The sequence below is a fragment of the Aplidium turbinatum genome, chromosome 1 (assembly GCF_918807975.1).
Source record: "Aplidium turbinatum chromosome 1, kaAplTurb1.1, whole genome shotgun sequence".
Lineage (NCBI taxonomy): Eukaryota > Metazoa > Chordata > Ascidiacea > Aplousobranchia > Polyclinidae > Aplidium > Aplidium turbinatum.
Genome location: NC_137472.1, coordinates 36246034 through 36269238, shown reverse-complemented (window position 1 = coordinate 36269238; position 23205 = coordinate 36246034). Strand labels below are relative to the sequence as shown.

At 36.2% G+C, this 23205-nt stretch overlaps 2 protein-coding genes across 2 annotated transcripts; both read right to left on the bottom strand.

Moving 5' to 3' along the window:
* Positions 1-31: 31 nt before the first annotated feature.
* Positions 32-7300, bottom strand: LOC145770969 (uncharacterized). Its single transcript, XM_082582711.1, has 8 exons — positions 6275-7300; positions 5779-5926; positions 5452-5591; positions 5098-5154; positions 4872-4915; positions 4041-4166; positions 3899-3940; positions 32-2752 (listed from the first exon to the last, which is right to left on the bottom strand). Exons 1-8 carry the CDS (start codon positions 7143-7145, stop codon positions 2687-2689), a joined length of 1494 nt encoding a protein of 497 aa, XP_082438837.1. The 5' UTR covers positions 7146-7300; the 3' UTR covers positions 32-2686.
* A 6374-nt stretch (positions 7301-13674) lies between these two features.
* Positions 13675-22974, bottom strand: LOC145776928 (flotillin-1-like). Its single transcript, XM_082588172.1, has 5 exons — positions 22611-22974; positions 20999-21158; positions 19543-19744; positions 17396-17595; positions 13675-16207 (listed from the first exon to the last, which is right to left on the bottom strand). The coding sequence occupies exons 1-5, from the start codon at positions 22927-22929 to the stop codon at positions 15811-15813; spliced, it is 1278 nt and encodes a 425-aa protein (XP_082444298.1). The 5' UTR covers positions 22930-22974; the 3' UTR covers positions 13675-15810.
* Between the last annotated feature and the right edge of the window lie 231 nt (positions 22975-23205).

Below are 23205 nucleotides of genomic sequence, written 5' to 3'. Positions count from 1 at the left end.
AAAGTCGTGATATAAACCATCAGACAACATCTCAAAATTTTATGTTTTATTGCAGTAAATTAACGCTATAAACTATTCGAATGGTCTTCATTCATCACAAGAATTAAATACCGTACGCTAAATCCTTCCAACAGACACATTGCTATCAAATTAATAGCTGCAACGGTAGAACAACCTGTGGTGATTTTATGCAGCCATTACTCCATTTATAGGTAGTACAAAACAATGTGATAAAAAATTGTGTATTGCTATTGCAACATTGGAATGTATCAAAGCATTGCATGTAGAGATAAAATACACAGTTGTTACCGGAACATACGGAAGATCTTTGCGTAACAGCATCCACATTTCTAGATCAATTTCTGACAACCTGCATTGGATCTTTCAGTCAGGTGCAAAACAGTCGGCAACGAAATCACCAGTTGATCGAAGGTTGGCAATGCGGTGTTAGTTTACTGCTACCCTACGTCGCAAAACCACTAAGTATTAAGCTTTTCCAAAAATATTTTCGCTAAATTCAAAAAAAATTATTGTATACGTTTGCAGATAGGCTTAGCTAATAATACAAATGATAGAAACAGCAGTTTAATGAACAAAACTACCCATTTGCTGTTAAGTTACGTTAATTTATCATTACAAAAGAAAAACTTAATAACTGACCATGAGTATCCAAACATTTTCCTCTCGTATACTGCGCCAGTCATGATGCAACGAACTTGGCGCAGGTTGTGCAAAACGTAAATTGCTTCACAACACAGTGCAAAATATCAACAATCAAAATGTCATGTGCAAAACACGTACACAGGGAAAGCACAATATAAATTATCAACGACACCACTCCAACAATAATGTTTCACTTCTGTGAAAGCTAACTTCCCAGACAGCAAATCAATCGCTTTTTACATTCCTTATGTAAAAAAACGCTTGATTTGATGTCTGGGTCAACACACCGGGCAGTGCTGTGAGTAGACCACTGTAAGTAGGCTGAAACTACAGCATAGCGACAAAGTCATTAAAAATAAACATTGGAATTAACGGGACCTAGAAGTGTACACTGTACAACTAAACCTTAACAAGAGAGAACATTGATGTATACAGCTCTAACAACGATAGTCATGACTTTAAAAACATAGTTCAATCAATAAATTATAATGAAAATAGTGAACACAACGACACTCGAATGAAGCGAAAAAATAATTACAACCTTCAACCTATTGCTGGGATAATATTTTCAATTGAAGATGGCGAGCTACGAAATACACCAGCAAAAATAAGCTAAAGTGAATTGCTTGGTACTGATAATAATGCACAGTAAAATGAAGCTTCAGTAGAAACCAGCTTGCACCATGGTAAGTTATGAATCCAAAGAAAGCACAAATGGTTAAGCCACGACAACAAGACTGGCCGATTGAAAATGTGGTTTCGTCGTTTTCATTTTGACAACTGTGGACTTATTGTTACTTGCCAGAGATCTGGACACAACTCGGTTTTCAATACAGGCTTGAAGCCACTTGCATTGAATTTAAATTGAACAAATTCAAATAAAATTTTGGTGCATCCTACGGTTAAGATTCAGATAAACATTTTTTTAAAAGATAAGGTCTCCAAACAAAGAAATGAATGTCGTAATTTAAATCAGCAACCCTAAATATTAGTAAATGTGTTTGAAATTGGTAGCCAAGATTAAAACAACTAATTATGCATAGGTCAGTGTGATTAGCTTAAAGTGTTTAAAACAAATAATAAGAGTACGATAGGCTATTTGTAGCAGAGAAAATAATGCGATGACTAAACAATTAAACATAGCATTGATTTTTTTCGGAATGGCCCGTTTCGGTGAGTCCGATCCCTATTTGGTGATTTTTTCAATTATTTTTTTTAAAATATCGGGTACGGTACCGTAGCCTAATTATCATTGCCGTTTTAGGGTTAGGGGTTAGAGGTTAGGAACTCACCGAATCGGACTCACCAAATCGGATTCACCGAATAGTAGCAGACCCGATTTTTTTCACCATTCACCAACACAACTTACAGAAGAAAACGACTTCAATAGATTGTTGCACAAGACATAATAAAGGAATAATATTGTAAGAGCCTGGAAGCAACCTACTTCTAAAGATGATACCTTCCAAATGAAGCTTACAGTTATTGTATTGGATCGTTTTCTGGCGATGTGGTTTGGGTCGATAAATGCGAAACTCATTGACAATTAAAGCTTCTAGAGTCAGGACTTGACTCTAAGCACCGCTTCAACATGAATTAGAAAATTTGCTTCACATAGTAGTTAATAGAAGAAAAAAAAAACACATCAAAAAATAAATGTAACACAGACGATAAGTACGGCATTAAAAACGAAACTAAACCGACGGAAGCCAGTACCTAGATATTACAACAAGCAAAACGCAAGTAAAAATATTGACATGGAAATAGAGCCACAAGACTAGGTTGCACGGGCAACTTGTGTTTGCTTAACTGAAAAGTGGAAAGATATTCGTGAAATAAATGACTTATCTGATGAGTCTGATGCAAAATAAAATATACCTGCCACTAAAATATACCTGTTCCATTTAAAAAAGCTTGCATGAAAACTATTAGCCAAACTTGAAATTCAAAACCTTTTCCTCAAGACAACGTTCGTTTCGTGGTTGAACGTTACAAGCAATGGAAAGATGGCGAAGGGAGCCCATTAGAGATCATCATCCGAAGTTTCGTCCAGCAATGTCAACCGATCGCTATGGTAGACTCCCTTCGACTGAAAGATCAACACCGTTAAAACGATACATGCTGCTATACTTATATGTTCAATAAAATAAGTATTTTCAAAAAAACGTTGTTTGTAAGTTGTAGTGTGTTGAGACTGTGCTTTATTTAAAATATTTCACAATGTCACTTTCGACCAGAAGACTGTCGAATAAAAACCAGCGTCGTCCGAGCGCATGACCATCATTCATAATTGTGTTATTAAGATCCCAGTTGGCAAAGTTCGGCCTTGTTGCTTTGATTCAACGTTTGTTGATGTTGAAATAATGTAAAAAGAAGGGAACCAATATGCGCCACGAACAAAAGACACGGACGTTCCTTTCCACCCAGAAAACAAACTTGGCAAGTTTGTTGCGTCATTGCAAGACACAAAGAAACAAATGGCGACTGCCACTGAGCTGAATAAACACAAGGAACGGGGGAATGACGTGGACCAAGTAACCGAACTTAACTTGAATCAGCCCATCGTCAACATACATTTGTATGGATCATATTTTGAAGCAACAAGTTGCATTTTTACATCGTTTCAACTTCATTAGACGTTCGAGTTGGCAATGCGACTATTGTCATTGATTCGCGCTGGTGTGCAAACATTGCAGCCGTTTTACAAAGAGTGAGACAAAAAATAGGTCACATTCTGTAGGACAGAGGGTTCATAAATAACACTTATTTCGATTATTCAAGATTGCTCGACTGGCGACGGAAAGTTGAATAATGGTGACACTTAAATCTTCACTAACGTTTCGCACACCATATTCAATACGGTACCCGGACATTTTGCCGAAAGAACATTTTGCCAAAAGACATTTTGCCGAAAGACATTTTGCTGAATGGACATTTTGCCGAAACTCCTTTTTGTGGTATATGTATCGATATTCTCCACAGTGTGTTTTAGTCTATCGTTCACAACCTTAGCCCTTTCGGCAATTTGTCCATCGGCAAAATGTCTTTCGGCAAAATGTCCGTGCACGTTCAATACGATACAACGACGCGATACAAAAAGTTGTGGCTTGCAAGTTTCGTATCACAAGTTTTAAGAATGTCAAAGATTGAACAGCTGTGTGGGAGCAATCAAAATTCTTAGAAACCAAACAATATTTCTTTGATTTACTTAAACTATCAGTAAACGAAGCATTACCTTTTTGTCCGTCAAAAGCAAATCTTTTTCTTTCCCGTATTCCTACAAAAACATCGATTGAGTTTGTAAACAAAATATTTACGTACTTATTAAAAGCAAGTATGTATAGTTTCTAGTTATCGTTTTACAACATTACACTTACCCTCGATTTTCGCAGCCGTCTATATTTTCCCCGTGCCCTGCATCGGCACATGCAGCAAAGAAACAAAGCAAGCGAAAAGAAAACAACAACTACAATCCCGACAACTTGGCCAGTTCCGTATTTATCCTACAAATAAAAAGTTAAGACATTCATAAAACGAGTTCACCAAAGTCAAAAGAATACTCATAAAGCGGAATACAAAATTGGTAATCAATCCTTGTTAAGTTGACAAAAGAAAAAGTTCTCAGTTGGCAATATGATTTCAAACGTCATAGTCTACTTTTAATCAGCAGTTCCTTTTGCTTGCAATGTTACTAAATATATTTGCAGCGACATACCAGTGTCGCGGTCTAAGAATTCCATCAATCCAGATATTACCTAATATTTGAGACAAAAAATTTCCGGATGTAAGTGATCAACTTGTAATAAATTTATGCAATTTGAGAATTTAGTTTATACGCAAACAAATGAAACAATGCAAGATTTTCTATTTTAAAGTAATAAATAAATTTAATTGCCAGCATATAAGCATCATTTTTATTCAAGAAATTTAATAACTAAAACATTTGGCAACCCTGGTAACTTCTGGACTAATGTAACTCCTAAACCGCTATGCTACTGCTACGGTAGCTTCCCCATATTTCATATCGGCATGGGTACATTTCTTGTATCAATTCTCTTCAACAAAGTTAAAAAAAAAATCTGTTGAATCAGTGGCACTTTTGAAAAAATAGGAACAAAATGTTTTCAAGGCCTATATTCTGAGTTTCTTCATCAATTACACAAAAACATATAATAAACACCACAGCATTTGCTAAGCATACCACTTACTAGGACAGCCTTTCCGTAGTCTTCTGCATTTTTCAGCCAAGAATCTATGCAAATTTGATTTTCACATCAGAATCTCAAATAAGTTTAAACAACAATGAACTATATGCACTAGTGACTAACAAAGCCAGTAAATGAAAGTGTATGTAAATTGTAAAACTTTGGTAACATTAAACCACTCTAAATATTACTTCCACAACACAATATCAGATAAGCGAAACTTTCTTACCAGGTACAGTATTACCATTCTGTAGTGTAGTTATAGATGAATTGTTTGCCTGAGACTCTAAATAAACAAAGTGGTTTTACTTTACAGATAAATTCAGTTTTTTGTGTATGCTGTTAGGTGTTAGCAGTAATTTTAACAAGCTAATTACATCGAGACTGTTGCTGTCAAGGAAACAGATAAAAATTATAGCCAGCTGACTTCTAATCAAAAGTGCATGTGTGAAGCACATAGTCGATAAATTGGTAATGCAAGACGATTTGCAATGTTCCAATATTAGGCAAGCTGCCAATGTGTATTTATGCAATATGGAACCAAATGCTCTAAATATTTGGGCCTTGCAGTCCATTCACTTGCCTTCTGTTGATGAAAGAAGAGGTTTGGATGATGTTGTTGTTATTTTTCCAAACAACGTTGAAGTAGAAGACACTTTTACAGAGGAAGATGTTGATGACAATGGTGGCGGCTCCGAAGAAAGAACAGATACTTTTTCATGTCTATATGCAATGTCACAGATAAGTGATAACAAAACAGAATGCATAAAATTATCAGGTATATTGTTAAGTTATGGAAAGAACATGCAAAATGAAAATGCACTTTAACCTGTACTGTATAAAGTATGACAAATTCCATTGGTGTGCTTGAACACTTTTATTTGAAAATATATATACTGGCATCGCTCACCCTGTACCAGACAGTAAGGTAGTTGTCGACCCTTCATCTAACTCTGTTGGGAAAGCAGTAAGAGCTAGATCCTGGTCAGGCACTGCCACACTATCACTACTTGCTTCTTCAACATTTTCATCAGCAATAATTTCAGGAGTTATTTCACCTGCATCAACAACAGGAATAACATCAGGGTCAAGAGTCCAACGCCTTAATCTAATCATAATGCATTTGAACCGCCTGATACAATGTTTACTTTGAAAAACAAAAACAAATAAATATATTGATAACAACAGGCTTATATTACTTAAAATATAAAAAATGTTCAAAGAAATAAAGTTGTTAATACTTAGTAGACAAAAATGATTCACTTCCACTCTTCCAGCTCACTTCGACAACTCAGATTCTGCAGAGCCTGATGCCTCTGTAAGAACTTGTCTATGTCTCAAAGCCTATTTTTCTGTTTCATTTTAGGTCTAATGTGGAATGGTGGTACACTGGTACTGATATTTACCCGATTTGGATGTATGCTGTTCCTCAGTTGACGACAATGAAGAACTTTCTTTTTTTACATCGAGTTCTTCAGTATCTTTGTGACTATTATCAGAAGATAATTTTTCATCATAATCATAAGAATCTGTCATGTCCATTTCATCTTTTGACTCAAATGAATTTTTATCAACATCATATGGTACTGACAGTTCTTTATCTTCATCAGACTGATCTTCTTCTGGTGGCTCATCTTTAGATGATATTTTTTGTTCCATATTTTCCTCAGTGGTATCTACTGTTTGATCAACAAGGTTATCATTTGAATCACTTGAAGGTAATTTTGCCAAATCATCAATATTGTCTTCTTGCAGTTGCTTTTCATTGGCTTCCTCCACATCTTGTGAGTTTTGCTTGACATTCATTGCATTATTTTCATCTTGTAGATCTTCTTCAGGTGCATCAGATAATAGTGATTCTTCCGCAAAATTTGAATTTTCATTAGTAACATCATTTTGTTGGTCAGCATCGTCCATTTCTGGTGTTGCCTCCATCGGCTTCTTATCAATAGGCAATCGGTTCTTTTTGTTTTCACCAACTTCCGTTTGTTTTGTTTCGTTCTTTTTAACTTTACCTGACAGTTTTTTGAGTATTTTTTGTGTTGCCTCCATCGGCTTCTTATCAATAGGCAATCGGTTCTTTTTGTTTTCACCAACTTCCGTTTGTTTTGTTTCGTTCTTTTTAACTTTACCTGACAGTTTTTTGAGTATTTTTTGAGCAGTAGCATTTCTCCTGCTAGTCACATCAGCAATGTTAAACCCAGGGGGTTTTACATCCACGTTGTTTTCAATTAGGTTTGTATGATCTTTCTTTAAGGAATTGGAAGTACTTGACATGTTCCCAAGTGGCACATTTTTGATCAGTTCAGAATGTAGAATTTCTGATGAACTTGTTTCTTCATCAGGAGACACATGTGAAGAATTTATAACTTTTTTTGAACTGGCTATTTTGCTTTCATCTGAACTGCCCAGTTTCTTATTTGATGGGAAAAAATTAAGATTGTTTGGGTGCGTATTTCTTTTAAAATCTTGAGCCAGTGAATATGTTGACCCTAATAGTAGAAAGATTAAAAGAAATTCAAATACAGATGCTAACATTTTTAAATTTAAAAAAAAGTACCTAAACTGCAAAATTGGGAAAAAATTGGTTAGATATGGATTTCATTGTGATAGTTAGATTACATCAGTTGTGCCAACATACAGTGCATTGCCATAGTGATGCAACATAATACATCCATCAAACAACAGATAAAGATGACAAATGTACTGATTCAGCTATCCCCATTTGGTTGATGTGTTTTTGAATTATTGTCACATTGTTTGTAAAATAGTGGCTAAATGCATCATCTAGTATAATTGATTGATTGAATCTTTATCCTCGAACTGGGAAAGCTTCTTGCAGAGCTTAATCCTGGCAGTTTTGCATACTTGTAAAGGCTTTGAATCACTGATGCAGTCCCGGTCACCGAAATTGGCAGAGTGAAGTTTCCAATTGTTGAAGTCTTGTTGCCGTTAACTTTGGGTTAGCTTATGCTTAAGTCTGCATACACCAAACAACAACTCCTGGTTATCATTACAACTCAAAAAGCTGCCACCCAATTTCCACAGACTCTCGGGGTGCATGCTTGAGCAATATATTTTAAGGACTGTTCTCCATTCAGCGGCTACTATAGTGGATAGAATAATTCAGACAAAACACTTCAACAATTGGAAACTTTACTAGCTGTCAAACTCAGTGATTGGGCCTGTGTCAGTGGTTCAAAGCCTCTATGAATATGCAAAACCTCAGGATCAAGCTTTCTCAGTCCAATCAATTTTCCTAAAAAATCTGGCAAATGGCAATTCGGTTAAAACATTGCAAAATATAAAGTCTTTTGCCTTGGGTGGCAGCTAACTTTGGTGACCTTTTGGCATTTCGCTGCCATCCTTGCTATGAGATTTATTTTTGTTTAGCCTATTTGCAGGCACAAAAAATAACCTGAACTCTAGAATTTCTCTCTGCATGACGTACAAAAATTGTCAAAAGTAGTATTGAGAACTCCTGTGGATACTGAACACCAGTGGCGTATATTCAGGGTGTGCAAGGTGTGCACTGCACACCCCAAGAAATCCAGAAAAAAAGAAAATTTCCATCGGTTGTCGATGTTCTTTACTTTTCTGATATTCTAACATCTTGCTGCATGCTGATTGCTTTCTTTTCAATTGCAAAACTCGTCCCCTTCTAATTTTAATACTCCAACGTTTGAGGTCATTGCCTTTAATTTTTTTTCGGTCATTACCTTTAAGCTTTAAGCTGGGTGTGCACTGACACCTTGGCGAGTGCTATTTAAAATAAACAATTAAGAAAAATGACGTCACAAGGCAGCTAAAACAGCAATGGTTTTAGTTCAGCTAGGGTGTGCACTCGCTGATTTGCACACCTTGGCGCGTCATTGGGGGAATCCCAGGAAATAGCAAGTTTTAGCTTGTTGGATTAGAGTTTGAGCTATGGTTTGAGGTGATCAGAGTTGGAAACAAGATAAGATAAAATGTTTTTTATGCACCAAGTGCCAGTAAATTAGGACTAGCTTGTCTGAATCTGCAACAAAGCTTATGGTAACAGCCAATATCATTGATGCACCATTCTAAAACAACATATCTAATCGTTTTGTAATTGGAGTGTTTGTATGTTACTGGTATTGTACCGTACCTTATTGCTGAAACACCTTAATTATGTAGCAGGTGCCAGCTGACTCAAAGTCGCTTTCTGTGTCTCCTGGTTTGTCTCACATTAATTATTGCCTATGTTTGTTTCGTCTTGGGTGTACCACCGGTACGGTATATAATATATATATTAAAATGTGAAGCCAATGAACAAAATAATACCGGTAGGCTACTGATAATAAAAAAATTGGCTAGTGGCTAAAGCTGCGTTTAGACTACATGCGTTTTTACTGCGACAAATCGCATCGCTCGATACATTCCACGCGAGTGTATTGGAGCGCTTAGACTGCGTGCGTCTTGTCTGCGGTGACGTGCGGTTTGTCGCAGACATTTGGATGGGCTTTGACGTACCGTAACGCAATGCATCCTAGTATACGTCAGTCTAAGGTAGCCTATGTTTGTGAAAAGACGTCAAAGTAAGCTACTTTGATGTGAGGTAATGGCAGAAAAATAGCTTTCTACTGCAAAAGTAAGTTATTAGGCAGATTTTAGCCAGAAATAAAGGCCTTTTGCAAATGTTTTATTGTATTTTTAGTCAAAGTGGATGCCTCCTAGAATTCAAGGCAATTTTGTTTGCCAAACTTAACTCTTGTTTCATTCATCTAGCTCTACGCCATAGTTTGAACTGCATTTTTTTAAATGCATTGTTAGCTTTCAAGCCAGTGATGATTTTGCAGCAATCTTGATCACCATCTTTACTGTGGCAAGCCTAGGAAATTTACCGGTACCAGTAGGTATGTACAAAATGAAAATCAATCAATCATTGGTTTATTTTTTGGTATTACAGTATATGTACTGAACTGAGAGAGGAAGGAAGCAAAAGATCTTATATGAGGTCAGCTTCCATCCTGTTAATATGTTACAGGAGATGTTACCAATAAAAATTAGTTTAAAAAAAAAGAAGTTTGATGCATACCGGTACTGTTTAATACATAGGTAGCCTACCGTACTTGAATATCAAGTGAGTACTTGAATATCGAGTTACTACTTAATGTATTTTCAAATTGTGAGGAAAATGATCATCTGAAATGCACCAACTACCAGACCTATCATACTGTTAAGTTTGTAAAAAAAACTTCGATTACCGTACTGATAATGTATATTATACATTTTAAAACTGACTACCTCTCCTTATATTATTATTAGGTAGGCTGTAAGTAAACTAGGTACTTACCCTGTATGTTTAGTTTGAGACAACATGCTTTTGTTTAGATTGACACAGTCACCCCAGTAAGATTTTCCATTTTTATTTCAGACTCAAGTGATGATGGTCCATCCAGGCGTCCAAGACGTAATCAAGATTTTGATAATGAAACTAATAAAGTCATTTATTCATTGCTCTATCAGGATATAATCGACAGTGTTTGTTGTCAGATCGATCAAAGATTTACTGCTGTCACAAAATTCGAGTTTTTTCAACTGCTGTGCTGTGACAAGTTTCCTGAATTCAAAAAAGAATTCCCTGACCATTTAATGACAAAATTGCAAGATATATATGGAGGAATTTTCGATTATTCTCGGCTTAAATCTGAACTTCAAGTTGTGTACTCGCTGCCAGAATTTTCGCAACAAACTGTTCAAAACATGTATGAGTATGTTCATCAAAACTCTTTAAGTTCTGGCTTCAACGAATTGTTTAACTTAACGCAGCTCGTACTTAGTATTCCCAGCACTACAGCATCGGCAGAACGAAGCTTCTCAGCTCTAAAGAGAATACATACCTGCTTGCGTTCCACACAAGGACAAGAAAGACTGAGCTCGCTCAGCTTGCTTTCAATAGAGAAGGAACTTTTGCTAGAACTGAAGCAAAAGCAAGCTTTCTACGACGATGTAATTCAAAAATTTATTGCACAAACGAGAAGAATCGAATTATGCTATAGATGAATTTTCCTTCTGTAGTCGAGGTGTTAAACATTTTCGTTTTTACTAAGTAGTACGGCGGATAAAAGTACAGCCGACCAACATAGCAATCGACTTTCTTGTTTATTACACTGGTCAACACAACTTTTCTTGCTTGGAGTTTTTTAATGGATTTAGGGTAACTTTGAGGTGCCGAATCTGACCTCAGTTTTTCCTGTCACGTCAGGTTCGTGAGATATGATAACAGCAAATTATTACTTTTGTTAAAAGTGGAAGATTTGACGTTGCGTTTATTGCACATACACATTGTGCTATATCCAGAAATCCAGGTCATGTAGTACATAAGTAGCTGAAATACACCCACCCACTATAATTTTGATACCAATTTGTTTTCTAAGCAACATTATTAACCATCCAGTAGTAACAAGCCAAAAGGGAGGCTAAAAGTATAACTGACCCCACCCCCGTCAATGTTTTGCATGAAATCACAAAGATTTAAACAGGCTTATGGCAATGCTTGTTCAGTAACCTTATTTAAGCTGTTTTGGCCTATCTAACACTAACCTTTCGTTATAGCACTGCATATGTTGGTGGTAAACGCAACGCCAAATCTTCCACTTTTGACAAAAGTAGCAATTTGCTGTTATCATATCTCACAAACCTGACGTGATGGGATAAATCTGAGGTCAGATTCGGATTCAGCACCCCAAAGTTACCTTAAATCAGTTCTCAAAGCCTATGCAAAAAAAAATGTTTTTTTTGTTGACCAGTGTTATCGAGTTGCTTTGCTATTGTTTTTTATTTTAACTTTCACCTGTTTGTTTTTAATCCGCTTGTACATTTCTCAAGGTGTTGCAACTGAACTGAAGTATGTGACTTTAGAAATGCAACTTAATGTTTGATATTAAGTCTCATTCAATAGGCGCTGTCAAATACATATCTATTTTGTATTCTTCTCCATACCGACAACATTAGTTTTGTCAATTCTGTTCATGTTCAGAATTTGTGCTGAAAATGCTCTCAGAACGCACCAAATTCAATGTTGAATTTAAAAATTTTCTGGGGGAGGTCCCCCAGACCCCCCGCTGTTGCTTTGCCGTCACTGAACACCCTGTCAAAGTGGTCACGGTACGCCACTGCTGAACACTTATCTTGTTTTGTTGTTTCCTAGATCCTAACTACTGGTAGACAAGCTGTGCAATCGGCAACTGCTACTGGAATGAAAGATTGGATTTGGAAGTACTCATGCATGCATTGCGCAAGTCGTATTTACTTTTGTTCACAGCGATGCTGCCAGAGCCTATGGGAGCCGGAATTTTGAAGCACTTTGGAGCCAGAGTTTCGGTTTTTGGCCGGAATCTGAAATACTTGGCAAAAATCAGAAGCCAAAGTCTGACTTTTTTGCCAGTTTATACTTTTAACATGAAAATGTGCACGCTGCACTTATTTACGCAAACTATTAAAACTGACTTAACCTATTGCACTGTTTAAGTCAAGTCAATTTATTTTGTTTTAACAGCAGTTTTAACAATGGTCTTTAATTGCACCATATATTCGATTGCCAAACATGTTCAAACAACAAATCATCCTTGGAGTTTTTTAGAATTGTGTGTAAATGTTCCACAAAACTTGATACGAAAATCCACGAGGCTTTGTTCATAAAATCTTGCAATCCTCGCTTCAATACGCAGTTGTTTTCTATCTCCTAAACGTTTTTCATAATTTGTTGTATGGTGCGCTTTTTTGCCTCGCGTAATCAACCGACATGTGATGTGCCTTTCTCCTCTGCTTTGCAGTTTAATTCTTGTGCATTTCGTTTTTCAATTCATTGTGTAGATCAGTTATTTTCAATGTAGGTTGGATGTTATTGTAAAAATCAATCATTTTCGTTACTTGAGAAGGGCTAACTTGAGTATGGCCGAAAATGTTCGTAGTTTATAGTTTTATGTTCACTCTAATGTATGGTGTTAAATGTCATGTGGTTGCTTGGTTTTATCTGTCTACAGTACAAGTAGGCCAATGCGAAATTGCCAGGATTAAGCTCTCGATGAGGCTTTCCCAGTCCGGGGATAGAGATTCAATCAAATCAAATTTATAGCAGGGCAGTGATTGATTTGGACAATGTACATGGTATGGTCATAGGTAGGTTAAGTTGCTCTCTTTGTTTTTCATCAGGAACATCTTAAAACAAATCAAAAACTTGAATGAATTGTCTCGGCTTTCTTCTGATCGGCTTTGGCTATCGTACGACGTCTTTCTGTTTTTACAAATTTACCAATAAACTGTAGCTACACCTACACTGCTACGCATTTCCGTAACTGGCTGGTTTTATCTGCTTCATGATTGTGTTCAGACAATTATTGATTGCATCGTAGCAGGCGCGAATCTAAGAGTTTTTTTCGGGGGGGGCCAGAAAATTTGAAAATTAATTAAAAAGAAAGAAAAAGCTAAACAGATATGAACAATGATACTACGACATATACGATATGCTAGAAAATAGACATTAAAACAACCATTTTCATCAATTGTGATGCCGAGGGACTAATATCAGCTGTTTAGAAGCATATCAAACCATTTGATGCGGAAACATACAATTTTTCACAAAATTTCGGGGGGGGGCCCGGGCCCCCTGGGCCCCCCCCATAAATCCGCGCCTGCATCGTAGTATTACTTTTTCGTAACATCGAAAGAAACCATAATAGAAGTTGAGACATTGGAGCTGATTAGAGTCTCCTGTCAGGCTACTCATGAAAATACTATTAAAGCTTCGGTTGCTCTTGCATGGCGTAAACAAGCAAAAGCACAACTTTCGTTATAATTTTATTTACAATTTATTGAGTCACGATACAATTTGATTAATGAAAATATTTCAAAGCACTTCGAATTGGAACAAAAATAAATCAATATTGTACAAGTCATGAAGTCTGAACACATTAAAAATCTCACCATTAACTTATTAGTTTTCGCATTAATCGTTGCAACAGATATGAAGAAATAATATCGAAGTTACCACATTTAACAATCCCAATTGGATAAAACCACATTTCTTTTTGAAAATATACTTTTTTTTTCTAGAATTCAAATTTTATAGGCATCAACCACGATGATCAACTCGAAACAACTGAACTTTCTGCAGGACACCTTATTAATTCTCTCGATCATGTGAACAAAAAGTAACAATTTTCCCAGAGCAATTTACTCACCAGCCAAGGTCGCCGATGTATGGTTGATGCAGTTGCAAGCGCACCAATAAATTGATGTTTAATCAGTGAGTATTATTCGTAAGCCAAAGCAAAAACACATCTTTAAATTAATCAGATTCCATGTATGAACATTTACCTTATCGCTCTCATGATCGATTTCATTTATAACCACTATGCAGCATGACAAGCGACACAGCTTTTATTTACTGTCTCTTATGCTTGAGAAAAGCAACATTAAAATATTCTCTTAAAACATCAAAGGGTCTGCTGGAACAAAAAAAAATGCATAGCAAACCTGATTTTTCACAAGTGTGCGAGATGCAATCTCACCTGCCAATGTCTTCCACTGACAGGTATTTAAACTGCAACGTCATAAAGACAAGAACACAATTCAAAAAGTCGTTTTCGATATTTACACTTACGTGATACAACCACAAGGTATCACGAAAAGCACCAAGCCTCTACTGTAAATTTACAGAAAAATATACATTTTTGCAACCAAGAACAGAGTGTTGACAAAACATGTATAAACTCAGGAATGATATGGCTTACACACTTCATCTAGGGATGTCAATGACAACAATGTCAATGAAGTAAAAATCCGAGGCAATCGAAGATCTGCCTTAACAGGACGGTTTGATTGTCTTTGAATTTTAACAACTTAAAACAAAGAAACTTTTCTTTGAAATCAGTTGTAAAGTAACAAATTACGTTCCATCCAGAACTATATTACCGGTAATAGATATTCCTGGTGGTAACTCAGGCTTGAACTTAATCATGCGAGCTGCGGTATGGCTGTTTTCAACTACTTCGCCGAAACCGATTGAATAATTAATCTATGACCAACGTATGGAGGTGGATTAGTCCTTGTAAGCCTATGCAAGTCAAGATCATCACGTGAGAAGCATCGCCATAGAGCCGCATGAACCAGTGTCGGGATGAGTGATTTCATCCGAGTTTAGCCTTGAAAGTTTTCATTCGTATAACGATAACAAATCAAAGCACATTAATAGGCGACCTGAATAATCTTGTGATGAATAAAACAAAAACTTGAAAATGTCACATAGCAATATCATCGAAATCTGATCAAGTGTAATAACAACCACAGAAATTATCATTCCAGCTAGAAAACGTTGGCATTTATGTTACATATGACGACGTTGAAACGAGCTCAAAATGGCAACGTTTGCTAGCTGACGATTAGCAATGAACAAGAACAGAAAAAAGGTAAATTATTGTTTGTTGCTGATAAATTGAAAGAATCTCGCAAAGAGCACGCCTGTGCTCCATGGTTCCAGAAGCCAATAAAAGGTAAGAGCATGCGATAAAAGCTATGAGCTAAGGTAATGCGCATTGACCACTATGTTCCTCACATAAAATATCCGGAAATTAACCCACATGATTACATGAATTTCATTGTCTTATCCTTTCAATTCAAACGTTCACGCAAAAAAAAAACATGTTCAAACGCTAACCAATGTCCAAGGCATTGTTTTGCAAATTTTAGAAGTTGTCTGAAATCCTGATTTGTACAAATATCATTTGATCGGCTACGTTCACGCGCATGATAATGTGCTCTGGGATAACGATTAGTAATCACGACTGTACATTGACGGCTCAGAAATGAAGGGAGTTCCATAAACACACAATATGTACATTTCGGTCTGGTACTTCTCATCGTTAGTGTACAATGTTAGTTCTGTTACTTCAGGTACTTTCAGGTAAAGAACTTGAGTCTAGTGACGAACTTTCATAGCTTTGGAGATATTGATGCCGGTGAGGTTTTCGACCATCTCAGGCAACTTAGCAACAACATCGAGCACTTCTCCGGTAAGCTTGGCCGCTCCAACTTCTCCTTTGCCCGATGTGACCATTGTCACTTTCTTCGCGTTGGACAAAGGAGCTGCAATCTCAGCGGCAACCTTTGGCAGTGTTGCCAGCACCATGTCAACCATGGCAGCTTCTTGGTATTCCTTCCAGGCGTCGGCTTTCTTCACCATCTGCTCGGCTTCTGCCTTTGCTTTGGCTTCAATCGCGAAAGCGCGAGCGTCACCTTTGACTCGAATCGCCTCAGACGAAGCCTCCGCTTCGAGAATCACTTTGTTCCTTTCCGCTTCAGCGATGGTTTCCAATCTGCGGAAATACGAAGGATATGAAACAAAAAATTGATATTCGCAAAAAGGTTAAGAGTTGTGAAGTAAAAACGAAATCGAGTTCATTTAACATTTTACACACAAGGCCTTAAAACGAAGCCAACTGGGTCAAAAATCTTATCTCAATTGGCAAAATCAACACTGTTTACATTGATTAAACGTCTGCAGACGATTGAATTTTGTAACATGATTTTCAATGTCGTATCCAGGTTTACGCCTGGTAGTTGAAGATTTAGATCAAGTAGACAGGAAGGCAAAGAAGCCAATCTTCGGGTCCACCTTCAGGCATGTCTTTAAGTGTCCTGCCTAAGACACAGCTCATGGGCGGTGTCGAACCGGCACCTTTTCGAGTACCAGAGCTCTCACCAATCGGCTATGCAGCCAACGCGAACGTTGTATCAATGTAAAATGTTCGTCTTTTTTCAACCAGGCCTTGTCTCAGTTGTCTGATCGACATCCTGTTAATATAGATGAAAGAATCTAGACTAGAACATCTAAATCTATTGTCCGACTTAAATGCATCGCAGCGCTAACTTTATGTTTTAATTTTAACAAAGGCGGTAAATATAGCATGGTTAATAAAAATACAGCATGAAAAAAATTAATTGAAATACAGTACTACGCATAAGAAGATATGCAAGGAGTTTTCAATCAATTAAAATTTTCACCGGCACATCCAACGTGAAAGAAGCTTTTGAATCAAATTACTCTAAAATCGTTTTAACAACTGGCAGGTTAGTTGTTATGCAACGAAACTTGTTTGTGATATTGTACTTTAATCGGTCTACCTGTTTCAATTTTTGGATTTTATATAATTGACCTTCAAAAATAAAGGTTCGCCTAATTTGTGCCAAAAGCTGTTACATGATGCTCATTTGCTTCAGTTTGCACCACTTTTGTTCCTAAAGTTTGTCTTTTTTAAGAACATTTTTTATTCCTTTGCCAAACCGAAAGAAATTTACTACTTTGGCATTAATCTGAGGTATCGCTAGACTTGCACATATAACAAACTTTGTGTTGAAAGCACTGTATGCTTTCGAAACCAGCTTTGCTGAGATTTTAAATTCGTTAAAGTCGTTAAACCAAAGGCCTTTTCATTGTTTATAATTGACAGATACATCAGTTTGCAAACACGCTCTGCGGACAAATAAGCTTTGAAATCAGAAACCTGTATTTTTCTGCTTCAGCCGGTTTCTTCACTTGCGCTTCCAATTCTTTCTCGCGTCGAAGAATCTCTTGCTCTTGCACCTGGATTTGTTTCGATCTCTCCTCGACCTTGATCTGCATCTCTGCATCCTTGATGGCCTGCTTTGTAATGGCAGCTTGAAGTTGGTAGGCCAGCTCTGATTCCGCTTTTTTAGCTTCGACCTGTTGCAAAACAAATGAGGTAAAACTAGAAATGCAAATATGAATGTTTTGGATTGGAACACACCGTTTTGGTTGTATCACCAAAACGTGTAAAAGGTTAAACAGAATTCTACGAGACAGTAGCAAGAGACCTCAACCCTTTTGCGTCCCAATTTTAATATAAATGATATATTTAGTTGTCCACAAAAATACAGTTGAGGTTTTGTGGCCGTACTTTTTGAGACATGCAACCTTAACAACCATACACGTTTCAAACCGTTCAAGGTTATGCCACCTTTTTCCACGTTGAGCACGAAGTGACAAAAAATAAAATCATAAAAGCAGTTGAGTAAACACTGTAAAAACTACATTAGAAGACTCAAATAAAGATTGTTCTTGTAACATAACAGTGCAGTGATCTCGCTAAAAGTAGAGTTTTCTTTAGAAACAATGTTTCAATTACATTCGTGGTGGGACAATATGTCAGCAGCAGAAAGTACTGTTACCTTTTGTTTGAAACTAAATCTTTGCTTTTTTCATATGCTTTCTTAGCATGGATATTCAACAGCCAACGATATGTAGAGATACTATATTATAACACTGCCATTCCGATTTTGTAACAAACACATCCATGCTGTCGCATATCACTTCCTTCCTAAGCTGCAGCACTATCAGCAAATACGTAGAAGGGCACGTGCAACTGATCGCTGACAATCAGCACAGCCACTCAGCAAATCAATCGGCTTTACATTAATTCAAGGTCTGCAGACATCAAATCAATGTAAAAAAAGACATTTGGTGGCTGGGCAGCAACTAGGTTGGCCAGACAGCAAATCAGTCGATTTTAACATTGATTCAACGTCTGCAAAGTCTTCAGAATCGATGTAACAACCGACCGATTTGCTGTCTGGGTGAAGCGTAGTGGAAATTATGTTTTTTTTTTCGTCTTCTAAAAGTTACTTGTTGAGTTAATCTTTAACTTTGATCAATGTGACGTATTTCCTAATACAATAGGAACTTATTTTTAACACATTAAAAATTATAACTGAACTATACAGTAACACATGGCGCAGACCAACTTTACCGATAAATCAACTGTAAGTTTTAAGAAACGAATCGATATGATATATTCTTTGTTGTTCAATTAACATCTAATAATAGAGAAGTTATTCCAAAGTTGTATTTTGATTCCTTTCAAAATGCAATCAGGGTCACAAAAGGGAAATGCACCAAGTTGTAATAATGTGCGTAAACCTTAGATGTCAAATACATCAAAAAGTGACATAATTAAATGCCTCATACTCTACATCGGTCGGGGTATATATTGGTATTGCAGGGTCGTGAAAATCAGGTTCAATTTTTACCCATATGTCACCGCCAAAAGATAAGTTTGCATTTGTGTGCCCCTTTGCGAGATTCAACTATCGGAAAAACAGCAAGGATCAGAACGTCTGGTATAAATACACGAGCTTTTGAAAAAGATCGATTGAACACTAAACAGTGCTGAGTCAGATGACACGCCTGGTTAGTTCTGTGTTATGCAGGAAACTTGTGTCGTTCCTTTGCCGCAGTACAAACAACAACCTTAGGCTTGCTTCTGTGAAGCTCACCGTAATGAAGGATGCAAGTCTAACCTAGCCGTGGTCGTCGCCCCACGACATATTTTCACTTTTTATTTAGGCTCATAAAACTAAAAGTAGAGCCAGAATTGTGACTTATGCAAACACAGACATTGTCCGAGCATCTGATTTTCTTATTATTCAACACTCAATATTTGAGTGCGAGATTGACTTTTAACTTATTGTGTAGTGCATTGAAAAAATTGTTTTTATCTCGTTAACTTGCCATGTGGTGATTTGTCAAACACGGTTTACGAGCAACTTTCATCAATTATCGTACTATTGACATAATCATCTATGAATTAAACGAAATATATAATCTGCTGTTGTGAATATAAGAATGGCTAACCTCAATATCATATCCAGCTTTCTTCAGCTCATAATCTCTTTTTGCCTTTGCAATCTCAGTGTCGTTTTCGAAACGAACTTTGAGTCGTTCTTGAGTTGCAATCGCTTCTTTTATTCCAGCATCCCGTTTCGACTCGGCCTCTCCGATCCTTGCATCTCTATGCACTTGAGCTGTTCGGGTCTTTCCAAGTGCAGCAAGATATCTGTAAAAAATCAATGATATTTCATAAAGTTGTCCTCTACCATGGTATTGTAACACCAGATTGCAAAATCCAACGTTGAAAACATTCACATGCCATAAAAACGCCATGGAAAAGTGGACACACTTCAATCAATAACTACTGCGCACGCAATTACAGGCTTGTTGTATAAAGTTGAAACAAGCACAGCAAGAATAATAACTAAAGCAACTCTTTTATATTTTCGAGTAGCTTTCCAAATAACAGGCCACAAAATTTTATCACGAATTTGGAACGCATCTTGGATTACTTCTGGAAGCTCAATCACTATCTGACGTCAATTTTTTTCCTACTACTAGTACTCAGTAGTTTAGTTTTTGAGATGTTTGCAGTTTGCCAAACTAGGTTTTTTAGAATTTGTTTGTTTTATTGCGGCAGATAAATGTGTAAAGTCTTAACATCAGGTTATAATTAAAGTTTAGAAAGTACTGTACTACTAAGAAACTGTACTGTACTGTACTTACTGTACTGTACTAGAAAGTACTGTACTACTACTGTAGTGTTATTTTTGTATGGTAGGCCTATGTCTCTCGTCATAGAATTAGAAAAACCAATTGCATTCACTCTTTAATTGATCCAATTCCTCATTACGAAGGTCAACCTATCTTTGCGCTATGTGAGAGTCACCATCTAATGCCTCAAGCATAGGCAGAGATGCAGATTTTCACGAAGCCTGTATGAGCAAAAAGTCTCATTGTCCTAATAACAAAGAAAACGATGACTTCTCCTGATGAGTGATCATAGGGCTGAGCAAAAAAATTCAAAACTATTTGAACAAAGTACACATTTATAGAAAACGTTATTCGGGTTTTGCACAATTTGAAATGCACCAACATCCAACGTTATCAGACATGGTCAAACTCACCGAACAAAATTAGAAGTTGTAAATGGATTTCAAGATGTTAACATTTCTACTAAACTCAACAACGAAGTTGTTTTATGCTTTCTGAGCTTATGGAATTGCAGAGTTGAGGATCAGCATTACAAAAAAACTGTACATTGATTCTATTTGAATAAGCTTAACTGAACATGATCTCGCAGCTAGCTGATCGAAATCGATTTTTAGCTGTCTATGATTGAACTGACTCATGTGAAAATAAATTCGTTTGTATTATAAGACATGTAACCGAGTCGTTCATATCAAGCATTGTTGTGGGTTTGACACCTGTCAAAAGATATTTCAGTTTCTTGATACATTTATAAGAATGAGGAAATTACCCTTCATTATCTGTGACATCTTTCAATGTATATGAAACAACTGTAATCCCCATCTGAATGAGGTCTGAAGACGCAACTTCAAAGACTTGCTTAGCAAATTTCTTCCGATCTTGGTAGATTTCTTCTACAGTCATATTTCCCATGATTGCTCGCTGATGACCTAAAAAGTGAAATATGTTTATACAAGGAAACAATTTTAACAAAATATGTGTTATCATGTTACACAAAGCAGATTGATAACCATTCTCTGATTAAGGACATGTCAATAGGCTGAAACCATCGACTTTATATGAACAGATATTAAACATGTGAGTCATGCTGTTTGGGATAGCTTTTTAAAAATAAAATAAAAACAGAAATAAAAAAACCTTGTTTTCAAACAATGTGTAAATAATTTCACAACTTAAATGTTAAAATAGACTTTGAACTTTGGCAGTTCTGAGTCTGAAATTAACATGTAAGTAGGTGACTCAACTACTCTATAATTATATACCTTGAATGAAAATTCACTTACAAATTTGCATGAAAGTAAATGATTAAAAAAACTAAGCTAAATTAACTTTTCACAGACTTATTCACAGTCATAGTTTTTCAGTTCTGCTATCATACTTCCTTTTACAGCTCATTAAAATGTTTATTAAAAATTACTGTTGTTGTTGTTGTTTGAAAAATGTATGACATTGCAAAAATCAAGTAAAAAATAAGAATTAAACGCTTTTAACTTTCTCTGGGCTGCTCAAAATATGACAATGACAATGTAAAAAGTTTTACACATTAATAATTTGTAAAAAGTAACTAAATTGTGAAGTTTGTTTTCCATATTATTTATTCAAAGTGGAAAATTAACTGAAACATAAAAGCACCACTTGCAATTCAAGTAAACAAAAAAAGAAACAGATAAAACAAGAAAAGAGGTCCATTTTCTTCAAAAACACGTTGCCAGCTTCATTACTAGTTTGCAAGCTTAGCTATAACAACCAATGTTTTTAAGGCAATCAAAGTTACAAAAGTCTAATCTATAGTTATATACCAGCATGGCACAGCAAACTATCTAATAAGAACATTCTTGGTGATTAATTTAATAATCAAATACAATATTCTAGTATATATATTAAATATATCATATATAGCAAGTATAATTTAATTAAAAGTTAAACGTTTTTTTTTCTTTTTAAGTATGTTATGATTTATAGTTCAACTTTCAAGCATACGTTTCAAAAATAAATCAAATTATCACAGGTATTTTCAATCAAATCCAAATCAATGCTAGCACAAACAAAATAGGAAGTGGCTATTTTTCAACACTTAATGCCATTGTTACAAACAGGTGTTACCAAAGTTGGGATTAAAGTTAGGAAGGGTTAAGGTATATAAGGTAAGGGTTAGAGTTAAGAATAAGGTTAGGGTTTTGATCTTTGCCCAAGACCAAAAAAATTTCCAAAATATAATACAAGTTTTTGTTTTCAACAGCTTTCAACTTTTCTCAAATTAGGGAAGAATTCCTTATCTGGCAACGCTATTGGGGCTATTATTACACTATATAGTGTAAATATAGCCACAACCAACAAAATAATGGCCAAAATTTAATGAGAATAGCAACCACTGTACCAACCTTCAAGTGTCTCAAGAGCAATGTTGTGAATTTCTCTTTCAGATTTTCCAAGAAATTGCATACATGCGTTTGCAAGCATATCCTGATTCTGACCTTGAATTTTGACCTGTGCGATTCCAATGCATGAAATAGGTACTCCTTTAGATGTGTTAACTTCGTTGCTGTGAATTTGCAGAGTCATTGTATTCAAAGAAATGCGTTGTAGTTGCTGAAAAATTGGCCAAACCCATATGCGACCTCCAGGCACCATAAGGGGACGAGCGTGTCCGCATCCAGCAACAACCATAGCTTCATTTGGTCCACAAGTTTCAAAACCCATATTAATTCAAGTATATACTTAATTTACTTCAATAGAAGTCTTAAGTTATCTATGGTGTACCGGCAATCCGGCATAAGCATTGATTAGGTCGTTCCTTTATTCACAATCGGTTGCAGCTTAATCCAATAAGCTATTAAGGACCACTTTCTTGTGATTGTGTTTGTTGTAGGCTATCATGAACATGAAGCATTAACAACATACAGTATGCATAGTAGTGAAAACATCGCAGTGACTATTCTTACCAGATATTGTAAATATATACAGCCTCTAAATATA